Below are 26,870 nucleotides of genomic sequence, written 5' to 3' on the forward strand. Positions count from 1 at the left end.
GTATAGGTCAAGTTCATTTGTCAGACCAAATGATATAACACTATTACAAGCCAAGTTTGTTTGCCAGACTAATTGATATAACACTAGTATAGGCCAAGTTCATTTGTCAGACCAAATGATATAACACTGTTATGAGGCTGGTGCATTTGCCAGGCCACATTATATATAACACTCATATGGGCTAGTTGCATTTGCTTGAACAAACTATATTCTACTATTGTAGGCCAGGTGCTTCTACAAGATTAAATAACATTAACTCCTGAGAATTTGGTGTCCTTTCAAAACTAGCAAATACTTATATATATATATATATATATATATATATATATATACTGCCAAGTGTCATTAATCTACTAACAGACAGGAAATGGGAGAGAAATTTTACTTGCTGGAAATTAAAATAATTCTCAAATTGATGACATAATCTATTGGTTTGTATTGAGAATGGCGTTAAAATGGTAACCAAGACATTTGTAACAATTCAAGGAAAACAAGACTGTTCCACAATTTGGAAGTTTATTGAATATAATTGTTACATACTGTAAGCAAACAAATGAAAATCAACAAAATAGATTCAGATCTATATAAAAGGCAAACACATTGAGGCACAATATGAAATGCAATGGACACCAACACACCATTACATATACAATATACATAGTTTTCAGTCAAATGACAATGCGCATAAATATGGGCAGTTGAGCAAAATAAACAAGAAGTTAAGTAACACAAAAGGAATTGATTTCTTTTTTAAATTCTCATATGCAATTAAAACAAAAACTTGTTCACTCAGAAAGACAAAGAAGATATGTGCCGGTGGTCTTAAATAATTTTGACCTTGTCATATGTTACACATAAAACTCTTCTAACAAAAACATATAACAAATTGTTGCTTTTTGGGCAAAGGCTTGTATTTATATTGATTTCTTTTACCTTGATTGTGACACAAGCTGACAACTTATAGAATCATGATCCATTTCCTGGGTAGATACCAGCACTGGTGTCCATTTTGAGGGTTCATGAAAAAGTACCCCTATTATGAATAGAGCCCACAACCTCTTGGGTGAGAGGCAGACCCGTATACCACTTAGCCCACTCTCAACCACACAGCAAGCTTTTGCATGTTAACATTCAGAATGACAAGAGCACAGCTTGTATTGCTTACGCTCGTTTATTTTTCTTGTTTAAACAGCTTGAGGCATCATTTTAACAAAAGAAATATTTTGGACAACAAGATGTCACACTTGGGCCATCTGAGTGACACACATATCTTAGAGTGGATTTTTTCTTCTTAATATTTCTAAGTAGTTATCTACTTTGAAATTATATTCATTTTTTAAGTTCATTCATACAGAGTTTCTAACTGAATCTTGAAGTCTAGATGATTATATTTATAACAGAACCTTAACAGTTGACAGTATTTTTTCCTACGTAAATACCTAAATACCGACATATAAACTCAAAATCAAATTAATGTTTATAAGCACTTGGAATTAAAATTATGTCTTTTCTTTCCTACAAAAGTACTGAAATATAAGCTTAAAATCAAATTAATCTTTTCAAGCGCTTGTAATTAAAATTATGTCTATTTTTTCCTACAGAAGTACTGAAATATAAGTTTTAAATCAAATAAAAAAAATTAAGCGCTTGTAATTAGAATTGTATTGTCTAATTCTTCCTACAAAATAACTGATACACTAGCTCAAAATCAAATTAATATTTTCAAGCGTTTGTATTTAAAATTATACTGTCTAATTTATGGACTACTAACTATTTTTAAAAGTGAAATATTGGAACAATCAAACTGACTCGTCTAGTTTCCACAAACATCAACAATCTGCTGAAAACAATTAATCTGCGGAAATGAAAACAAACCAAACATATATCTTTATGTCGATCAAGTTTCTTCTATAATAAAGATATATTCTTAAACAATCAATATTCTTCTATGGAATTAAGACCAATGCAATATCTACCTAAATTGGACCCTGGGGACGAAAAACCAGACAAAATTGTAAACTGGATTTATAACATGGAAAACTTTGAATATAGCAATTACATTAATGCATACTCGCAATCAATCCAGATCATACAATGCTCAAAATACTCATTTGTTTTAGTGTTCTCTGTCTAACAGTAACACATTAACACATTTTTAGCACCAAAATGATCAGTTATACTCGAAGCGAACTTGTTCAAATATCACGCATTTCATGCTAGGACTTGATAACGGAAAACACATATGAGACAGAATTTGTTTTTAGTTTAAACTTATTTTATTCTCACAAAGATTGGGAAGAAAGTTATGATAACTTATACTAAGTCCCTCTCGTTGGCACGATGTTGCACAAGAGTGTCATGTCTTGTAATGTGGTGGAAAGCGGAGAACCCAGAGAATATCCACTTGTCCCCCCCACTTGGTGACCACCAACCAAACTTAAATGCATCCGGCCAGGAATCAAAACCAGATCGCATTGGTGAGACGCAAGTGTGCTTAACCACTGTGCTTACCAGACAATTCATTTACAAGCATATTCTATGATTAGATTTAGATTTCAGCAGCCGTATTAAATGGCACAAAGAGAAACTTGAAAAGTATTCTGGTTTATAAAAAATATCATTTTATGGTGAAAACACGATAAGAAACTCAAACAATATTAAATGGAAGAGAGTATTCTATGGTTAATAACAATATTATCATCAGATACCATTCCTGTCCATCATACATTTTTTTATTATTTAACACCGGGGGATAAAATGGTTGGAAGATGAAAAGCCATACATACATGTATAATAGTCTTGAAATATCAAATATTTTTCATGAATAAAGATTATTATTTGACTGTCATCTTTTTATAGGATAACATTTTGCTGAATTAAGAAATGCGCAAATACCTTTCATTAAACATGCAAGAACATATAAACATATAATTATATGGTTATACAATGCAAAAAAAAATAACTGGATGATGGCATTAGAGGCTAGAAGCTAGTAGCTAGGTTATTCTTAAAAAATGCCCAAAACATAAGTTCAGCCTTTGAAGCTCTTATGATAACTACAATAATATCAATACAGTGAACAATTTATACCTATCCAAAACACATACTAAAATTATAAGACGAAGAAAAAGAACTGGGATTACAAATATATATTCTGTCATAGTGTATAGTTCAAACATTCTACAGAAAATATAAGAGAACAAAGTGAATGAAATATGTTATACAGTCAAACACTTTTGGCTTAAAATCGCTTGGGTTGATTTCCTCGTTGGCTAAACTGGATCAAAGGACTGATTTCTTTGTAATATATGTTCATACAAAATTTTACCAGATGGCTCGACAAATTTTTGCCAGTCTCGAACTCATATATATACATATGTATGTATGTAAATTCTACTTTTTTGTGCAGCCTGAACAAAGCCTTCTATATCTTATTATAAAATGTTACTAATATAGACATTCTATCATGTCAAGTGGAGGCAATTACTTGTGGACCAATTAAAAAAAAAATTATTCAAATTTCTGTGTCACAGCCCACTTCCAAGCCAATGCCATTAGAAAGACATTTAAAGCAAACTTTTCAATAGCCGATCATGAAATTCTTGATAGCTCAGTCGGGAATGCTCCGGATTTCTATCCTCAAGGGACATTTTATCACAGGCTCGAGTCTCACCAATCCCTCAAACTGTTGTCAATTACATTTACTTAAAGAATCATAAAAACAAAACTTTGTCACTCCATTCATTTTAGAAAATATATTGATAGCAATCAAGCATTATTTAGAATAAAACAAATAAAACTCCATTCTCAGTGGTCCACAATTAAAGTGCATACACTTAAAAAAAAACTTGGTACAAAACAGACATCCAATGGCATTATATTAATACAGCACATGTTATTTTACATAAAATAATGAACCACATGACAAGCCAAAATGGGTATTTTAGTAGATTTTTTAAATACCAGTTTTCGGCATCATATTTGAGAGAATTATTCACAAAGAAGGGTAAACTACTTTTAAAAGTATCATGGATCTTAAAAGAAATGTTTAACTACGGGCTCCACCATTCTTTATTTAGCCACAGTAAACTGTGATGTCATATTTCCCACTTTCGTCATATTGCAGAGGCCCCATTGTTCAGAACCTTTTTAAAGTTAAACAACGGTGTTACAGGGTTCTCAATAAGTTTCAGTTGAACCGTCTCAAAGAGTAAAGTAACCGACCAGCTTCTACTAATTCTATTTAAAATTCATTTAGTATTCCAAATTTCAACCGGCCCAATTGCCATTTGAAACGTCCATTTTGGCCGGCAGCCGGTTCTTATTGAGAACACTGTGTTAACATTATCGTTGTTAACTTTAAAATCTTTAATGCTCTGTAACTAGAATGTTCACATTTGTGGTCTGCAGCATTTCTTAGAATTTTCAAGATACCTGTTAGTCAGCTGAACATATTTTACATAAATATTTGAGCATGTTACAAAATAGTTCACCTTTTGAAGTTAACAACGACGTTGTTAACAACGTTGTGAACTTTGACAAAGTTGTGAACGACTGGCCCTAAGAACACCTATTTCTACTTGATGCAGTTCATATTTTTACTATAATAAGAGAGCTTGAATAAATAAAGTTCAGAAAACAAAAATCCAACTCAAAACTCTGTTTTTCCTTTCAAACACTTGTAACATTACAATATGAAAATTTCCTTAAACATCGATACTTGTTTTAGAAATGGTTATAATGATCACAGAAATAGAGGGTAATGCCAGCAAAGCACAATGTACATTTGACTCAACTCAAAACTCGCCAGGTGAGTTGGGTTAAAAGTTTAACATAAACAATATTTACAATATAGAGTTCATATAATATTCAACATCTCAAAAACATGTTCACAAAATCTAATAAATTTGAACAAAATCATCATGTTTATATACATACATGTATATGTAATTCTAAACAAATGCATGTAGCTTAAAAATTATACAAAAGAAAAAGATGAATGAAAAATCTTATTAAAAAATAAAAAAATAAGAAAATTAATAAATTCTGTTCATAAAGATGAATTTTTCTTAACAAAGGTCGATTACATAAGTTTGCAACACTTATCATCTATATAATGGACATCAAGCAATATAGAGAAAAAAATGCCTTAAAGCCAACATCAATGCTCGGCAGTTGTTTTTAGTGAAAAACAGGGCATACTTCACAATTATTAAAGGCAAGAGCTGTATTCCTTGCTACACATGTGTTAACTATTTTCTGGCAACTAGTGTAACTTGATTTGTGAGTTTATTTGGTTCTCAAGTGTTTTTCCTTCATGACACAAGACCACACTCTCGTGCAACATCGTGCCAACGAGTGTGACTAAGTGTAAGTCAATAAAATTTTCTTCACAATCGTTGTACGATATATAAGTTTAAACTAAGCTTTATTTGATCATCTTAAATGTTTTTTGAGTTATGGTTTTCACACAACGACACCGACAACAAAGACACCAAGGCAATGAAACTACGACACCTTTCTTCTTCGAAAAACAGACATGCTAAAAATCAGCACAGGAATAATATAAATACAGTTGTTAAAATCATACCCATATAAGCACATCAATTCATTTTTTACAACATAACAATAGATAATCATGAAGCAAGTATATACGAAAATGCAATTTACCAAGAGCCCCAGACATAAGTGAATCAATATTTGGTTATTATTCAAACTTTTTCCATGTATGGAAATCTGTTACAGAGAATGAGTAAATCTTTATAACAATTTACAGAGTGTAAAACATAATAAAATAGCCAGTAATTCCATAAATTTCAGAAATATAACATATTTAAGTCTGAAAGAACAAGCATTTTTACGAGATCCATCGATGAAAAACAGTGAATTTTAATAAATATTTTAAGTAAATATTATGCAGAGAGAGATTGCAAAGAAAGATCCATCAATGCGCAGCAGTGAATTTTAATAAATATTTAACTAAATATTATGCAGAACGAGATTACAACGAAATAAGAGATAATGAACATAAATATTAACTAGAATTGAATCTGAAATGGCCACTGAATGTGCAGAATCAATTTGAACATGGTTATTCGAAAGGTTAAGAAACACTTAATTAAATTCCTTTATTCCCTAAGGTTAACAAACACTATATTCCCTAAGGTTAACAAACACTTTATTTACAATTGTTAACAAACACTATATTCCTAATGGTTAACAAAAACTATATTCCCCATGGTTAACAAACACTATATTCTCAAACAATGTGCCGCCATGTCTAACATTATTTTCAATAATCGCAAGTATTAAAGTTCCATTCTTTTAAAGCATAATTTCATCATGTCTTTTCAGAATACGAGTGATTATTTATAAAAAAATGTATTCTTTCATGTCAATGCTGGTATTAAATAAAAAACGTACCTTAACAGCAACAAAATATTAATACCATGGTAACATGACTACAATAATACAATCAAAAACTACAGGGACAAGCCCATCAGTAAGAAATTTAAAAATCTAAACCCTGTTCCGAGCCTAATGTATATAATTTTTATTTGGCAAAGTAACTATTTCTACAGCTTCAAAATCTGCATGCAGGTCAAAGTAATATTTCAAGCTGCACTCTCACAGATTGAATGTTTTGACAACTTTTTTTTTGTCTTCGAACGAGCCAGTTTTTGCAAAAATGTATGGAAACCAGTTATATAAGACTGCTGACAAAAAATTGATTGCAGATTTTTACATTTAAGTTAAAAAATTGATGTTTTTTTGAATTTTTCTTAAACTGCTAGTAAAAAAAAAAATTTGCTCTTTCCAAGACAAAAAATAAGAAAGTTGTAAAAAACAGTAAATCTGTGAGAGTGCAGCTTTAATATCTCAAACTGGTTACAAACTTTTGGTCTCTAAGTTAAACATAAGAAATGGATTTTTTCTCAATCTTAACAACCCGGGTCATATGACAGAAGCATCACAATACTTATAGTTCAAATTATACCTATTCCTTAAATTAAACAAATTCCTTTTTTTTACACTGGTAGAAAGTATAAAGCTTAATCATATATTTTGCATTTAAAATATAGACAAAATTTAAAAGAAGTAGATTTTTTCATGAAATATAACTTCTTGAAATACTACTGTTATAAGGCTCCAGTTCACATTTATGAAAACTAAAAAGCATTACGAAGTTGTCTACAATATGCTTAAGCAGGTATAATTTGTTTATACATGAATATGGCAAGAAGTAACAATAGGATAGGCAACTCAATGAAAAAAACAAAAACAATTAATAACAAAATTAACATCAAGAATAATCTCTAAAATCTGTCCAATCACATGATTTTGGGCCAAATTTTGATATTTTATGGAATATTGGTTATAACTGACATAATTTTTTTATCATAAATTCAATTTTATGCAGAGTCTATTAAATATTTGTTTTGCTAAAATGAGGCTGGTGACTTCAGGCTACAAGTGCTGTGATGAACACTAATTTTAGGGGCTCTTCTGATGGCAAATGAGGACAGCAAGCAATGGAATATTCATCCGTTTCTGGCCAGAAACGGTATGGTACAGAAGGTGATCTTGACCATCAGCTGTATTGTTCTTCAAGCCTCTACAGGTTGGCGCTACCAACGTCCCCTATGGTCCAAGCCTGGAAGAGAATAATGAAGCATTAGTGAAAATTAATGCACTGGCATGTATTGAGCATTATGGTAGTCAGTTCACGTACCGTATTACAAATCAAGCAAACATTTTACAGGGAGCAGCAGCGAATGGAATGAATGAGTTTGTCTTTGTCTCAGCTATAACTGACTATTAATTTATCATTGATACTTATGTAAGTAGATTGTTACATTTGAAATCAAGATCCAAAATATGAATCATATTAGCCATATAGGCTAAAAAACAGAATAGAGATGCTAAAAGTCAGAATAGGGAGGCTAAAAAACAGAATAGAGAGGCTAAAAAACAGAAAGGAGGCTAAAAAACAAAATAGAGAGGCTAAAAAACAGAAAGGAGGCTAAAAAACAGAATAGAGAGGCTAAAAAACAGAATTTAGAGTATCATTCACTTGTATGAAGTGATGAGCAATTAAACGTTAAGATTGAGAATGCTCAGCTGAACTGGTAAAACTCCCATTGCTTTGGCATCTATACAGTCTGCATACTATAGACAGCATTAATTAAATAAGGCGTAAAAAAGAAGAGATTCTGACCTACCATCGCTATCTATTGGCAGTGAAATCAGACAATAACAATTTATTTTTTTGGCCTAAGGGTGGTTTTCATAAGCAACAATGTCTGCAATAAGTAATTAACAATCAAGTATTTCAAATTTTGCATGATAAAACAATACAATTTGCAACGTCATTTTTACATCAGCGAGACTTGCGAGACTTTTTGTGCACTTCTGTCATTTGCTGCATCAGATAGGAGTACAGGGCTATTAACATTTCCGGAAACTCTACCCTGCATGCATGTTGAAAGCTATTCCTCATGGAAACTCTGTACAGAGAATATATTGAACATCTTCAGAATAAAGTACAATCCTTTATCTTGGAGACCAAAATGCCAAAAATATTGACGACTTTGTGTGAATAGCAATTTGTTTCCATTTAATGAGAAAAAAGGGAAAAAATGATTAATATTTTTTCATAACAAAACAGCGCAGGCAGATGGTAACCTTAATCTATTGTTTTTTTTAGTCACAAAGAAGCATAACTCAAATAATATTAAAACCAGAGTTATGGGCCTTGGACCTTGCTTTACATGTGCATATTGTTTCTGAAAATGTGTATTATATGTTTCAAAAGAATATCTTGTACAATGTTTAAAGTTATGTGGAAAAGTTATTTTTTTTAAATTATGTGTCAGTGTTCACAAAGTCTGTCACAAGATCTGAGCTTTTTGTGTCCAAAAAACATTAGAGATGAAAATGCTGAACAATTATGGAAATATTAAGAACTAAGAACAAAATTAAAGGTCATTGTACAAAATAGACATAATATAACATCATGTTAACATTTATCAATATCAGAGAAATCTATGCAATCATTCAAAGTAACATATTCAATTCATATGATGCATTTTCTTTGCATTATTCCAGCATATTGTCGTTTCAAGCATTGGCCGTCTGATGAATGTTTTACGTCTCAACGAATACCCAGCAGGAAACGATCAGATCAATGCAAACAAAACATTACATGAGCAACTTGTTACGCATTTATTCATATTTATCCCCGAATCATTTCTCATCGTTTCGTATTGACCTAAAGTAATTTGATTAAAGCAAAGCCTTAACCCTAACAATCGATGGGACAAATTATAAATCTTACAGCAAATGGAAAAGCTACATAATTAAACAACAGGAAAATGCCTTTTACGCAAATGATTTCTAAGAAAGTGATTAGTTAGAATCATAGGAGGCTCGCCTGATTATTTTTTTTTCCTTTCATTAGCGTGTATTGAAAGTGTTTTGCCGGTCCCGACATTCAAAGCCGTTAATTAAGATCAGAGCTGCGAAGTATAATGAACTGTCAGAAAAGTGGAGCCACAGAATTGATCCCGCGACTAAAATATTGAAGTTCTTACACCAATTATTCCGAGGCCTGTTGTCTTAGGACAATGGCGTTGTGGCATGAATTTATATGGCCAAGAGGGGATACACGCTGAAAGATTCCTTCAGACAGTTTCTGTTGATTTTTGCCTTTTACGAATATATTTGTACTGGTCAGTTTGACCTATATTTTTAAATGGAGGTTTATTTCTGGACCTTTTGATACGAAAATAAATTGGTAACCTTTTTTTACCACTCAATAAAACTTATATTCATTTTATTAATACAATATCAGTTTCTTGCTAGTCTGTTTCATTTATCGACTTCAAATATTACAACCCAATTAAGAAAGAGAACTGATCAATGCTGTTTCTATACGAGACAAATAGTGACTGAATGATGACATTAATGTACTGAGATGTCCTAGGTCCAAAACATTCTCTAAGAATAAGGAATTGAACCAAAAAAAAACCCCAGCATTATGGAGAGAAAGCCACAACTTGTCTGTTGTTTATCAGGTAAAGAGGGGCATGACTCAACAATAATTAAGTCAGAATTATTGCCCTTGCTTTATATCTGATGTGTGTGTCGTCTCTAGCAAAATTCAGCTTTAAAGATGCATTCTCACAGATAGATTGTTTTGACAACTTTTTTTTTCGTCTCAGAATAAGCCAATTTAGCGTAAATGACTGGAAACCATTGATACAAGACTGCTAAAAAAAGATCAGATCGCAGTTTTTAAATTTACTTTTGAAAAAAAAAAAAAATGTTTTATGGCTAAAAGCATTACTAACGCTTTAAGAAAGAAAAAAAAATGCGGCATAAAAAATAGTAAATATGAAAACCTACAATCTGACCATTTGTATACAGTCTTATATCATTGGTTTCCAGACATGTATTGATATATTTTATACATTTTTTTTTTCTTTTTCAATTTGTGAGAGTGCAGCATTAAAGTTATAGTCAAGATTAAAGTTATTACAATATGTTTAGGTTACAGTTTAGTTTGGGTGCTATATTTACTGTAGATTGTCTAAATTTGAATCTAACTTATTTTGTCACTGTTGGTGCATTCGTCAGAATCGATCTATGTAAAATAAATGAAGAGAAAATTTGAAAGATCCCTGATAGTCATTGGTCCACACAAAAAATGCAAACACCAAAACACTGATGACTTTGTCAATGACACCAAGGCTATCATAACACCTCGTGTCGGGAACACTTTTGAATTAATAAATTAACTCAATGCAGAAAATTAGTCAAATACAAATAATGAATGGAAAGAAGAAAAACAACTCGCTGGTTTTCTACCTGAGTCTAGCTTAAACAAACGAAAATATTATTTTTCCTATTGTATTCATGAATTAAGGAAAGTATTATATTTTCAGATATGGATGCAAAACAGATAAAGAAATCAGAGAATTTGACGATATTAAATGTTCATAATACTCAACAAATTATTAAGAAACTATTGAAATATGCCATGATAAAAAACAAACATAAGACGTGATGAACCTGTGAAAATAAATGCAACTGAGAAAATCATGGAAAATGAATCAGCACAATTTTCTTTCATTAACTGTCCTTATCTAAGCCTATCTCAATCAATCCTAGTGACACTCAACCTCTGGTTTGGCAGTACCTGAAAATCATACTATCCAGTTAATTACTCTTCCAGACATTTTGGCCAAAAAACAGGAACAAATCAACAATTCGGGGGTTTTCACATGCTGCAAAATAATCTTGATTAAAGTAAGCAGCTGGATTTTTTGTAATTATCGCCTCTTAATTACTGTTTTCGATGTATAAAGATGCCAATCAGACCGCTAAACCACGAGGCTTAGCGATAAATTTTGACTAATGTACTGCTCAGTGATTACCAGAACCCCACTGGTTTGGAACTCTAATTAAAACAGATCTTCCACATTAGTTATAACATATATCTGCCGTTTTATGATTTTCTCCCACTTATTTACATAGCTAACCCATTCTTAATAAACCTTCATTAATATGGGCGATTCATAATCCAGGAATTATTATAAAGCCTTGATATAGCATCATAAACGTCAATCAATCATTCACGATTTCTTCCGTATTATGTCACAGTGCATAGGAATTATTTCTCCATTTCCAACAAATCTCTTATTTTTATCTTACACTTGTAATTGCGTTTTTCTCTTCTCCGTTTTCCCCCCTGACTTATGTTTGTGAAAAGAAATTCCATGTTATGTTCATTGAGGCTGACATCAATAATAATTCAGTCCTTAAGTAAATGCAAAATCAGACTGGTACCTCTAAACAAGAACACTGAAGCCGGTGCCCTTACAACCTTTCAAGGGGCATAACTCAACAATTATTAAATCAAGAGTACTGGACCTTGTTTATAGTCACAGGTAACATTTGTACTCAATGTTTTAAGTTTAACCCAAGTTTAATTTAAATATCATGAATAATGTTTTAAGCAATGGCCAAGTTTTATTTGAATATCATGAATAATGTTTTAAGCAATGGTCAAGTTTCATTTAAATATCATGAATAATGTTTTAAGCAATGGTCAAGTTTCATTTAAATATCATGAATAATGTTTTAAGCAATGGTCAAGTTTCATTTAAATATCCTGAATAATGTTTTAAGCAATGGCCAAGTTTCATTTAAATTGCCTTAATTACATTTAAAGCAATGGTCATATGGTCAAGGCTTTTGTATGATGACAATTCTGCTGCTGACTACAACAAGGCTATGACAATACCATTTTCTTCAAATATATACAAACCTCAACTTTGACCTATCCATGTTTCAGGCACTCTGTAATGGCCGGAACCCTGAAACAATACAATAAAAGGTATTATACACAAAATACACAATACACATAATTATACATTTTAATTCAATGGTTATCACATGCAACTTGTTCTAAACAATGGAATAATAGCAACAAGAAATGTTCTCTGTTGTTCAAGTGGAATAACTAAATAACTTTTAAGACACAGTGATGGGACTTACTTAGCTAGCAATATGCACATTTTAATTGTCAACATCTTTATAAAGTCTCATGTGAATATCTTGATTTTATTTTCTGAGTTTTCATACGGCCTAAGTTTAAAGTTTTTGCAAGAAGCAAAGATAAGATTATTTAGCTTGTTTTTTTTCATAGAGTATTACAACAACACACCCAGATGAAATTGAAAAAGCTGAAATGCTTCTGCAATATAGAAACACATACCAATTTCAGCTGCCAACATCTCCATCTTGTCCAGAACACCAGCAAACTCTTGTGGGCTGTTGACAATCACCTCAATTTCGCCTACATGGAACCCCATGTTGGAAAGCTCCGACGTCACCATGAAGTTCCCAACCTGGTACCTTGCTCTAGTGGTTTCAAATGTAGCAAATTCTTCCAGACCTAATGTGTCAATTAAAACATCCAGGTGTCGTTCGGATACTTTTCTCTTTTGTTCCAACTTTTCAGAATATTTGTTCAAAAGCAGTTCTTTAATTTCATTCTCATTGTTAAGAAAACTTCCAGGTCGGGTCTTCCCATAGCCAAAGGCAGCATTTACTTTCATCTCAAATTTCTTATTTCTAAGTCTCAACCAGCAATCGTTTAAGATTAGTGAATAATCTTCATCATCAAGATATTCATCAACCAATGTTTCTGTTTCAATGAAGATGCCACCTTTCTTTTGTACATTCTCCTCTGACTCTTCAGAACTTACGTAGGTTCTTTTAACAGTAAATGGCTCAAAAACAGCTTTGACTTTAGCTTCAGCTTGTCTCTTTCTAGCTTGAGCTTTCTTTTGCTTCTTTTTAGCATTTTTTTCACTTTTCTTTTCACCATCTGGAGTGTCAAACCCTTCAGCCAGTGCAACATTTTTCACACCAGCATCTATTTTAACAGCTGTGATGGTCTGACTTTGAACACTTGTATTAAGAGATATCTCCTTATCTGAAGATATAGTAGCCGTTCCTACAGAGGATTCAAGCGATCCATGTTCAGATGATTTCAGAACTTCTTCCACTGGTTTATCTTTCATTTCCATGTATCCTACAGCATCTGCTTCATCTGTTGTCTCAATAAGTTTTTGAGACATTACTTTAAATGAGTCACCAGTTTCTGTACGGTAATTACCATCCTGCACAGCAACAGCTGTTTCAAGTGTAACCTGTTTTGTCATTGTTATTGTATCTTGGACTTGCTGAGGCCTGTCTGCTAGTTCCATATATCCTATAGCATCATCTTCAAATTCCTCCTTTCCATGCTCTTGGTCTGCTAGTCCTCCTTCCTCACCTTTTCCAATGTCAATATCCTTGAAAGACTTCAGGGTTGTGACTTTGACAACTGATGTTACAGATTTCTTTTCATCCATCAATGCAATGGAATCAACATCATCTCTAGGGTTCAAATTTATAGATGCCTCTGAGTGATACTGGTTCATCAGTTTTGCTTTCATTTCAGAAGACTGGACACATTCGATGTCAGGTAATTCTGTTTTACTTTCAGCTATTTTCTTTTCCATCAACTTATTTTCTGGTTCAAGCCCCCATGGATGATTTTCTGATTTGTTTCCATTTTTTATTGATGCATTATCCCTATTCTTCTTTGTCTTTGGCTCAGAACTCATTTCAGATGCCAAACCTAGTATTCTGCTTGATGCAGATTCAAAAGCAGGAGACCAATCTTTCTGGAAAGTGACATCTTTTTGACTAGTTGTTTTTATATTCATTTCTTGACCTTTTGTCTCATCATTCCTTTTCGACTCCTTTTCCTCACCCTTTTGTTTAGCTTCATAGTAACCATTTCCAACTGTAAGCTGAACAGCCGATGTAAAAGTTCCATTGTCTGAATTTTTGAAAGCCTCTAACTCCGCAGTATCCAGATCTAATGTATTAGAATACCAATACAGATCCATTGAGTCAGCTTTTGCGTCAGAGGACATTGCATTGATGTCTATTTCATTATTATTCAGTTTGTTTTCATCTCTTAACCTCCTCTCATGCAAATCAACTTCTTTACCAAGGTAAACATCATTTTCCATTTTGTCTACATCAACCTCACCAGCAAGTGTATCAAGCCCAGCTTCACTATTGTTGTTAGCAGCATCCAGACTTCTAGCTTCTGAATCTTGGAATTGCAAAGAACTATTGTTAGATTTATTAGGAGATGTTATCTTTTCAGGTTCATCGGTTTTAGTGTAACTCTCCTGCCTATCAATAAAACTGTTATTTTCTACCTCATGTGTATCTTCAGAACTAGTATTTGATGAATCTAGCCCACTGTCACTCGTATTAACAACTTTTTCAATACCATCCTTGGCATTCTTGACATCCTTTACTGTGGAGAAGGGTTTGTCTGGTGATTTGGTTGGACTTATGACCTCTCTGTCAGGACTTAGAAGCTTTCTTTCCACATGGTCGACAAAATGGAGTTCGCTTGGAGGGGACACGCCATTCTCCATTGTAGCCATTTCCAGAGTGTTACTTTATTGTAATACCTGAAAATACAGAAAATATCTGTGTCATTAAGAGCTGAATTCAAACATTTGTATTTGGTATATCATAGTTTATGACATATGTCTTTTAGCTGAATAGACAAGACTTGGAGAACAGCTTTTTAAGATATATTTGTCTTTTAGTCTGATCCTTTTCTCTAGAGTGTACATGTGTATCTGTTAGTCTTTATTTTATGTTTGTATACAATGATGAGTAAAATATGTTTAAATTAACTGTAAAGACAAACAATGTTTATGAACATCATTTTATACTTGGCACATGTAAACTCATAACTTCTAATATAATTAGTCTCTGTGTTTTGAAAAAAACACACCAAATGCATAAGGGCTCTGCTGGTGATGACTTAATGAATGAAGAGGTTTTAGTAGGCAATTATTAATGCCAGAGTTATTGACCATGCCTTCGCCCAAACACCAGCACAACGGCAATACTTCAACTTAGTTAAAACACAAAAACAACAACAGATGAAACAGCGATTCCTATAGAAGCCAACATAACAGATATATTCTTCTTCTTTAGATCTATACAAAAGGGCTGTAGAGCCAAATCTTGTAGGTTGTTATTTTTTCAGGCAAAAAGGGGCATAACTTTACAATTATTATAGACTGAGTTGTTGGCAAGATACAAAAAAAAAGTATTTCATGTCAGACATACATAAATAACAACACTAGCTCACAGAGCTATTTTTGGCAAAATGCAAATCAAATAACATATCAATAATGCATCAAAGAACCTAATAAATAAGTGCATTCAAATAAAACTAAATAAAAAGTATAAGCAGAATAGATAAGACTTAGAATACTATCATATTAAATTAATATAAATACATCAAAATTGTTAAAAACATCGGCTGTGATATAATTAAGTGAGTATTGTTTCTAGCAACATGTGCAACAAGTTCCATTTGAATATCCTGGAACTGTTTTTGAATTGTTGCCATGATTAAAGGTTCAACACCACTGAGGGCAGAAAGGCCATAAGATGACATTACCTCAACTTTTTCCTTCCCCCCCCCCCCCCCCCCGATGAGCTACATAAAGTAAATAATGACCAACATGGTGTCATTCATCCCCTTGTCTTAAAAACATTTTGCTAATAAAAAGTGGTATGACAATTCTTGTTGTAAATGTAGAGTCCATTACTTCAGAGATCTATAGAGATCATTTTTATGAACCAGACACGCTCTCAATAAACACAATGAAGAGGACAAATCCTAAGTCCTCCTAGCTCAGACATAAATTTTAAAGTCTATCACATTTTATGGATCTAAAATATTTATAGAAATTTACAGCAATAGATGTATTAAGTGTTCAGTCAAAAGAAATAATTCAGATGGAGACAATGACAGGAAATGGGAATTTTAGACAAAAACAAATTTATAAATTCCTCTGGGAGCTTTTAAAACTGTAGGTATGGGATTTTGAACTTCTACAATAGACAATACATCATAATTTCGTTTTAATTTTTTGAGAAAGTGAAGAAAACATTCCGACAATTTCGTTTTAAATTGTCTGGTTTTGTTTATATGGCTGAATTATTCATCCCTTTACAGGAAGTCGAATAAGTAAGTGATTTCTTTTTAAAGAACTTCCTTAATTAAGATTTCAAATAGAACTGAAAATTGAGATGAACTAAACTTGCAATCAGTATAAACAGTTATTATAATAAAACGTAATAAATCTTGGAAGAAACAGTAATTATATACATCTGACATTCCAGCTGTTCTTGACAGCAATTTTGAAGATAATGACAAAATTCAAGCCTTGCGCTTTTTTTTATTTCATTCATTCAAAATGTCTGTGTAATTGCATCAGTTTCTGAGGACGAAAATGAGTTAAATTTTATAAGAGTCCTAGACGAAGTAATTAGATTAGGAAAACATAATATGCCAGCAACTAATTCACTTTCACAGCTCATAAAAATATATAATATGTCCATAGTGTTCTTGCGTTTTAACATTAAGTAAATCAGAGAGTAGCCTTACAGACAGATATATATTCATTTCGAGCGTAATTAGAGAATTGGTGGTAAAAGTTCAATAAGGCTAGTTTTAATAAATAGTTTGTTCCACAATGTTCAACCAAGTCACAAGACCTGCGACCAAAAATATTTTTAGCCTTTTCAGTAACCATATTCCCCCGTTGTTTTTTTTAAATATGGGAGAAAAGGGTTTGTAAGGAAGTAACTCCCCAAAAAACCTACTCATAATTGATTGCGCCTAAAGATGTGGATGGGGAAACCAGAAACAAAGTATTTATTAATTGTTGCCACAATAAGAGGGGAAACCAGAAACAAAGTATTTATTAATTGTTGCCACAATAAGAGGTTCTTAATTCTAGCTTTGCTGGCATCATGGGTTCTGATGAAAGTAAGTATATAGTACCTTTTAAGTTAAAAACAACAACAACAGTACTTTTGACGTTTTTGTTTGGCACCAATAGAAGTAATGCCCCACATGAGGAGGCTCGAACCTACGACCTTTGGTTTTTATTAAATTGTTTTAACCTCGATGGTGACCAGAGCTGAAAGCTGATATGAATTACTCTCAAGTCTGTTGCCAGGGCAGAAACCATTACCGTGTCCTATTTGAGAGGTCATGAGAAGGTCGCCCTGGTTGGGATGGAACACACAACCTCTTGGGTGAGAGGTGGACACCTATACCACTAGACCACTCTCTGCCCAACGACCTTTTCCACAATACCACTCTGACCTTCTTTTACATGCAATGGTTCCTTTTATGATTTCTCTTCCCTTCTTTCCATTACTTTTCATGTGTTAAGAAATATAAGAACAACTGGTCTGTAGAGTTTGAAAATCAACTCACTAAGTAAATTGCGTCACTCTGTCTTTTAAGTTTAAAGTAATAGTTAGAACATATTGTATAATATCTCAAAGATTAAGAAGGGCGGAACAAGTTCTTAGTCATTCAGATTTTACACAACATGTTCTAACTGACTTAGATAACTATGTATTCTAAGGGCGGGGAACAAAATTATGACATTGTGACTGTTAAATTTTTCAAATGCAAGTCTTAACAATTAAGGCATCGAACCAGGTCCGCCTTCTCAGAACAATAATATTCGGCAGTAGTCAAGACCACATGGCCACGGAGGCTACTGACACTGAATGTTATTGAACAATATTTGAAGAGTTGTCTGTCCTGCCTCATGCGTATTCATTAAAACATTTTGTCAGTCAATTGTCCCACAGTATATATGAAGTGTAACAGAAACTAGAACTCCACGAGTCAGATGTGTCGCCTGACGAATTATTTACTGTCGACATTATAGCTGTTAGATTGGCATTTTATTCATTTATAGACAATGATGTTGCCATTTAACTTTCAAGTGTAGGTAACATTTGATAGTTTACGAGATATGCCACGGACAAAACCTAAGCAAGAAAATTAAAAAAGGGCAATAACTATAAAAATATGGCAGCAAGAGTAACGGTTCTTGTGCACTGCACTTGCCCTCAATGAGATCTATCTAGCTATGTGGTTTCAAGTTGATACCTCTTATATTCTTCAAGATATGCCCCGGACAAAACTTTAAGCATGAAAATTAACAAAGGGCAATAACTCTAAACATATAGATGCAAGATTACGGTTTTTGTGCACTGCACTTTCCCTCAATCAGATATACCTACGGAATAAGTTTCAGGTCGATACCTCCTATAGTTTACGAGATATGCCACGGACAAAACCTAAGCAAGAAAATTAACAAAGGGCAATAACTCTAAAAATATGGCAGCAAGAGTAACGGTTCTTGTGCACTGCACTTTCCCTCAATGAGATCTATCTAGCTATGAAGTTTCAAGTTGATACCTCTTATATTCTTCAAGATATGCCCCGGACAAAACTTTAAGCATGAAAATTAACAAAGGGCAATTACTTTCAAACTAAGAAAGCAAGAGTTACTGTTATTGTGCACTGCACTTGCCCTCCATGAGATCTATCTACATATGAAGTTTCAAGTTGATAACTCTTATATTCTACAAGATATGCCCCGGACAAAACTTTAAGCATGAAAAATAACAAAGGGCAATAACTCTAAAAAGATGGAAGCAAGAGTAACAGTTCTTGTGCACTGCACTTGCCCTCAATTAGATCTATCTAAATATGAAATTTCAAGTTGATACCACTAATAGTTTAGGAGATATACCCCGGACAAGCGAAAATGGGACGCCGCCGCCGACACCGACGCCGCCGACAAAAGTAACCCCTATATGTCGTCTTTTCAGGCGACACAAAAAGTACCGTGGTTGCCACCGATGCAATTAAGGGTAGTTTCTTCTTATTGGAGGCTGATGAGTTGAAATGTAGGTCATAATTAATCTAATAATGATAATGTACATCAACATATTAATTCAAAATCTGCAAGTCTTCTAGAACCTCTTGAACAGGATCTTACAAAGCTTACAATTAATATGTCTGATTAGGGAGGTTTATGATTTTTGATACAGCACCTGCACTGTAATTATTCTGTTAATTGGTATAAAACTTGGTGATAGCTCTCAAGTGGAAACTATACTTAGATAAAAAACAAGATTTCATCCAAATGAAAGTGTCTTTGAAGGTATTAAATAGATTATCCTATCTTATGTATGATCATCTTTTATAAAAAAAAAATTCTGATGAAAACTATGAATTCTTCCCATTTAAAAAGAGAAATTTAAATGCAGTGGTTAAATATTTAAGGTATCTGTATCAGCTGGGTTTTTTTATAATTATAATTGAGGCATATAAAATTGAGGCATACAATTATTTAAATAGAGTACAATTCAGATGCAATCCAAAGTTGGTAACTCTGTATAGCCCACCTGCACAGGTAAATATTGGTTATTTCTCTTTTCCTAGATCACTTTAACACCAAGGCAGATCGCAGAAAAGAGCAAGTTATAAGCTTCATGCATATTTTTACATAATCTGTACCATATAATATGACTTTAATCACATAGGTACAAGCATTACATATAACTGTAACTTTGAAAACTTGTTTCGAGGGAGGGTCAGTGGTGGCAGGGCGAGGGTCAGTGGTGGCTGAGTGCAGGTCGGTGGGCAGCTTCGGTGGTGGCAGGGGTGCCGATCTGTGAGCGCAAGGGCTAAGGATGAAGGGGAGACAAATCAAATGTTGGTATGGTGGGTTAACATAAATGGGGTAGGAGGGAGATGAAAAGGAAATGGGTGGGGGTTGTTGCACTCAACAGGGGATGACAAAAAGTCATTTCAAATAAAAAAAGTCTCTGAATCATTTTGTGGCCTCTTCAAAATATCCTTTCAAAATTGTCATTATATTTGAAATTAAGTAGCAATGTTAAAATTTGGCATAATTTTGTTTTGGCAACATGATTCCTATATAAACTTATATCCAGCCACATATGCCTTTTCTTGAACTAAAAGTACCGTCTAAAATGTTGTTTTGCAATTACTTTTACAGTAAACGAGACAAAATACATAATAACAGACAGTTATGTTCCACGGATCAGCCAAAACAAATATCATTTTCCGAAGAAATAATTGGGGCTAAATGTTTGCTTAGGATGAAACATGATAATTTTTCATCAATAGGTTCTTACAGATCGATAAGATGGGAAAACTGAGAAAACTCCATTTTTCATCTATTTCGGTAACATTAGTACCAGTTGCTTGTAAGTGAATCCTCGCAATAAGATAGACAACTTACAATTAACAAAATAATGAAAATCTGACAATCACGAAATATTCAAATACACAGAAAAGAATTGATGGTTAAGTCCTTTTTGATATCTTTAATTTATTATTGAGATCAAATATTGATTTTAATTGTGTTTTTCTAGTTTGTTTGTATGTATGTCTTTTGGTATTTATTTAATAAACTCTATACAGATTTCTATAAGCTCAATGTGACCTAAACAACTAGACCCCTTTCACCCTAGAGGGGATCTAACAGATAACCTCTTTGATGAGAGGCGAGAACTAGGCCACTAAATCCTTTCCACCATAGCGGGGATCCAGCCTATAATGTCTTTGGTGAGAGAATGACATCAAAACCAGTAGGCCCCTCTAACCTTTGTGGGGACCAAACTAATAACCTCTTGGGTGAGAGGAGGAAAACTTATCCACTTGTAAAACCACCCTCACCAAGTGGAGACTAAGTCTATAACCTCTTGGGTGAGAGGAGGAAAACTTATCCACTCGTAAAACCACCCTCACCAAGTGGAGACTAAGCCTATAACCTCTTGGGTGAGAGGACAATTTACCAACTACACTGCCCTCACCAAGTGGAGACTAAGCCTATAACCCCTTGGGAGAGAGGAAAACACTTAGCCCACCAGACCCTTCTCACAGGGTGGGGAACAAACCAAGTACGTCTTGGGTGCGAGGAAGACATCTAAACCACTAGACATCATATTTTTTTCTTGTTATGGCCAAGGTTAAAATTTTGCCACACCATGGCCTTTTTTTTGAAAAATAGAAAAGCTTAAAATAACTTTGGTTGAAATATTATCATCAAAACAACCAGTCTCCGGCCAGAGGAAAATCAACTTAGCTTGATTAAATTTATCCTGAAGCACAATCAAACTCTGCATAGCAATTGCCTTTTAATGGTTTATTCATAATTAGCTTTAGCTGAAATAATAATGTCTCCCATATTCCAAATATTTTCAACAACTGGTCCCTTGGCCTTAATCAAAACAGTGCAATTGCATTTTAATGACTGTCAATCAAAATATCATCGGCATGCAATAAATACCTAATTCTGTAATCACAAAAAATCTTAAACCAATGGGGAAACATCAAGTTTTGAAAGACCTGCTTGAAGTCAAAAACAATGTTTCGAAATTGAGAAAAGCATCATTTTTCAAGATTGAACAGTTTTCATTGCAACTTGTGCATCAAGGTAAATGAACATGGTGAAAAGGTGGATAATAAATTCTGGTTTTGCAACTGAACTGAGGGGGAGGTAAATCATAAATGAGCATTGCATTTAGTTGAGTTAGTCATGAGATCCTTGTTTTTGTTAAAGAAGATAGAGCAGGTGTATTAAAGCTGCACTCTCACAGATTGACCGTTTTGACAAATTTTTTATTTTTGCCAATTTTTGCCGAAATGTCTAGAAACCAGTGATATCGGACTGCTCATTTTTTTTTTTAGATCAGATCACAGATTTTCATATTTATGTTCGAAAATTGATCTGTTTTTTTGTCAGCAGTCTTATATCACTGAATTTTTCTACAATTTCTAGTCTAAAATGGTGCATTTTGGGTGTATCTTATTACTTTTTTCTCCTATATTGTCAAAATCAAGCTTAGAGAAAGTAGTAATCACCCATCCAAATGGTGACCCAAAGGCCATGATAAATCTTTAACTTTCTTTTTTTGAAAAAATGGATGAACTGGCAAAAAATGCAAATTCTGCAACAGACAAATACAAAAGTGTCTAATTATCAGAGTATGTTTCATTCTGTATCAAAATTCCTTATTTCTAAAAGAGAAGGGAAAAAAAAGTATGATAAGAATCTGATATACACATTAATTGTGAGCCGTATGTCATTAAGTTTAATTTAATTATGGGTCACTTAAAAACTAACTAATTTGACCGAGATTTATCCCAACTGACTGCATGATGCAGAGATAAGGCGAAACAGAATAGGGCTATATTTCTTAACATCAAAGACATTTTTGGGCAGATACTAATTTATAGGAAGCTTCTGCAAAATTATACTGCCCTCCTGTTAATTCAAATCTCCTTGATTTCTATGATAAAGCAGATGTGCAAATTGGCAAAATTAAAACACAAATTAATGTACAAAGTATATGTAAAAAGCTGTTTGATAATACTTGATCAAGAAATTATACCTCTTGCCAATGAAAATTAACAAATTTGAAAGTTTTTTTTATTGAACTCATTCTCATGGTCAACTTGGATAAATGTTCATATTTTGTATCATATGATACCCAAGCAGTTGTTGTCCTCATGGTCATTGTCATCATCATCATCATCATCATCATCATCATCATCATCATCATCATCATCATCATCATCATCAGCGTCATCATCTTTATTGTCGTCATCATCGTCATCATCGTCATCATCATCATCATCATCATCATCATCATCATCATCATCATCATCATCATCATCATCATCATCATCGTCTTCGCCGTCAACATCATTCATCAATTATCATCATCATCATCATCACATCATCATCATCATCAGCAGCAGCAGCATCAGCATCATCATCAAGCCATTCAAATAAGACATGCCATTCAAATAAAACTAAGAGCTTCAGCTCGGATAGCAGCAGCAGCAGCAGCATCAATGACTTAAGCAACTATAAGCACTGTATGAGATTTGCCATGGATTTTTTAACATGCTGGAATATATTAATATCTTTATTATGTTATCAAGTATGACATTGTCATAATTTTCAACAACTTTTTAAGTGGAAGATGGATCTTATGAAATCATTATTTGAACAAAACGCACTAAACATATCCAATCTTCACGGACCGAGTAACCTCTTCACAAGTACAGAGCTCATTAACATAAATTCTTAATGTTTAATGAAACTGATATCAATCGGGCTTTTAAAATATATTCCACAGCCTAGTGTTTTGAAGAAAAATATTTCAATAAATGAGATTAATGGCAACCCATTAAGACTTGCCTATATATGGTATGCAAAATTAAATGAAGTTAATTACGTCTAACTGTGCGATACAATAGCGAAAAAGGACATTTGCTATTGAAATTCACCTACCATCAATTTCACGGCTTTGTAGCCCCGATTTCATTTTAATTCAGCATGTGTCATGAGTAATCGCATTAAATCGGGAACAAAGATTTGAAATTATTGCTATACTTTCACCCAAAATCCCATACATAGGACATCAAGCATTCTCATTTATTCAAGTTTAATTAAACAAGCTTTCCGTGAACATGATTAATGAATATTCTATTCTGTTCGGCAGTTAGCCTTTCCTAGTTTTTCAGTTGGCAATAATTAATATCTTCGATAAATTAGACACAAGAAGTACTAAAGCTAGCGAACACTGAACTCGGATAGCATTCTTAAGCAAAAGGAAATATATCCATAGCAACATGAACAGAAGCGGACCATGCTAATTAAAGCTATTCAATTAACATATTCCTACAAAAGATATTGATGCATTAAACTGTCTGTTTTCTTTTACATATTGCAAATTCCTAAATTCCTACATGATATTGAGAATTAAGACATGTATTTGGTGATGTGGCTGACCTGGCAATTTAAGGGCTTAATTTTTTTGCAAGGGGTGAATTTAGGGCAGCTCGGCAAGCATCCTACACTACACCCCCACCCCACCCCCTGCACTAAAACTGGCTTTTTTAAATAAGCTTTTGAGGACTCTCCATAGAAGCTTTAATTTTGATGCGATACTAACAACAAATATCAACAACCAAACCAAATTATTATAATATTTTGGTACCCTGAGCAATGGAATCAGCGTAAATATATGCAAAATCCACAGACAAAATGCATCCCTCGTATTAGTAATATAAATCATGCGTAGTTTATTAAGTTATCCTCATCAGGAAGCACTTCAGGAGTTTTGAACTCGTGACTTCTTGAGAAAGAAGCATGCGCATACCAATACCACTCGACCAAAGTGACACTCTTGAAAAATTTAAAAAAATACACCCTGGTTGTAATCTGTTAGTAAAACCAGCATCTTAAATAACTTGCATGTTAAACTGTTTGAGAAACCACCATTATTTTTAGCAATAGGATATTGTCAATTCCAATTAAACAATAATGTACTACGATGGCAGAGCTACATATGTACATGTAAGTATTTTTTTTGGTAATGCTTAATCATTACAACCAATATCATGTTCACAGTGCTACAGATCTACATTTTGGTAAGTATTATTTTGTCAAAAGTTTCCCACCAATAAATGTTCATGGCTTAATAACAGATCTACATTTTGCAAAGTATATTTTGGTAATCATTTGTAATAATACATGTACACATCAACAGATCAACTTTTTAGTATTTTTTTGTTAAATGTTTCCCACCAATACATGCACACAGCTACAGACAGATGTACATTTTGCCAAGTAATTTTTGGTAATCATTAATGCCCCCCCAATACATGTACACATCTACAGATCTACATTTTGCCAAGTAATTTTTGGTAATCACCCCCCCCCCCAATACATGTACACATCTACAGATCTACATTATGCTAAGTAATTTTTGGTAATCATCCCCCCCCAATACATGTACACATCTACAGATCTACATTTCGCTAGGTAATTTTTGGTAATCATTCCCCCCTAATACATGTACACATCTACATATCTACATTTCACTAAGTAATTTTTGGTAATCATCCTCCCCCCCAAAACATGTACACATCTACAGATCTACATTTCGCTAAGTAATTTTTGGTAATCATTCCCCCCCCCCCATACATGTACACATCTACAGATCTACATTTCGCTAAGTAATTTTTGGTAATCATCCCCCCCCCCCAATACATGTACACATCTACAGATCTACATTTCGCTAAGTAATTTTTGGTAATCATTCCCCCCCCCCCCAATACAAGTACACATCTACAGATCTACATTTCGCTAAGTAATTTTTGGTAATCATTCCCCCCCCCCAATACATGTACACATCTACAGATCTACATTTCGCTAAGTTATTTTTGGTAATCATCCCCCCCCCCAATACATGTACACATCTACAGATCTACATTTCGCTAAGTAATTTTTGGTAATTATTCCCCCCCCCCCCCAATACATGTACACATCTACAGATCTACATTTCGCTAAGTAATTTTTGGTAATCATTCTCCCCCCCCCCAATACATGTACACATCTACAGATCTACATTTCGCTAAGTAATTTTTGGTAATCATTCCCCCCCCCCCCCCAATACATGTACACATCTACAGATCTACATTTCACTAAGTAATTTTTGGTAATCATTCCTCCCCAATAAATGTACACATCTACAGATCTACATTTCGCTAAGTAATTTTTGGTAATCATTCCCCCCAAATACATGTACACATCTACAGATCTACATTTCGCTAAGTAATTTTTGGTAATCATTCCCAATCAGTTTCGGTAGCCCGTTTTATTTCTCTATTGGGACAAATAAAGTGTGTTTGGCCTAGACAGACACCATAAATATTGCATAATATTTAACACAGTAGGCATCGCAAGTACAAATTGTTTGAAAGACAAATTATTTATATATTACAGCCTGTATGGAAACCACATAGCAACAGTTATCTCCCTTGGACCATTTATCTAGTAGGAATACAGTGGAAAACAAGATAAATGTTGACACATTCATCAGGTCAATGCGATAAAAATAGAAGAAAAAAAAACATGCACCAAGACCAGCAATGAAGTGTTTTTTTCCTTTAATGATAAAATATAAAGTATATATGTATTCTTATGACATTATTGTTGATAACAAAGTAATATTTTTATTTATTTTTTTGTGAAAAAACATTACTGCAATAAGTAAATGAATGAGAAAAAAATGATTATACATTATGAGGAAACAATCTGGAATTAATTATTTTGAATCACATTGCAAAACAATTTAGCATATTGGTAGTTTTTCAAAACTTTCTTTGTCGCTGCGCAGCAAGGGAGATTACAGCAAAGGAGATCGAGAAACATATATAGAAAATTCTAATGGTACTGTGTAACTTTCAGTGTTCAGGGAAAAGTTGGTATTTAAAAATGAATATTCTTAAAATAACAGCTACAGATTATTTATTTGTTAAAACACACTGCTTATCACTT

At 33.3% G+C, this 26,870-nt stretch overlaps 1 protein-coding gene across 1 annotated transcript in view; it reads right to left on the bottom strand.

Moving 5' to 3' along the window:
- Window positions 1-499: 499 nt before the first annotated feature.
- The window catches only part of LOC128242844 (uncharacterized), a 50,462-nt gene continuing 24,091 nt past the window's right edge, over window positions 500-26,870 (bottom strand). Inside the window, exons 3-5 of the mRNA XM_052960206.1 lie at window positions 12,782-15,050; window positions 12,332-12,380; window positions 500-7,654 (exon numbers count right to left, since the gene is read on the bottom strand). Of these exons, the coding sequence (XP_052816166.1) occupies window positions 12,355-12,380; window positions 12,782-15,023 (2,268 nt within the window). The 5' untranslated portion in view covers window positions 15,024-15,050 and the 3' untranslated portion in view covers window positions 500-7,654; window positions 12,332-12,354. The remainder of the gene's footprint in view (window positions 7,655-12,331; window positions 12,381-12,781; window positions 15,051-26,870) is intronic.

This window comes from Mya arenaria, chromosome 8 (assembly GCF_026914265.1).
Source record: "Mya arenaria isolate MELC-2E11 chromosome 8, ASM2691426v1".
Classification (NCBI taxonomy): Eukaryota; Metazoa; Mollusca; class Bivalvia; order Myida; family Myidae; genus Mya; species Mya arenaria.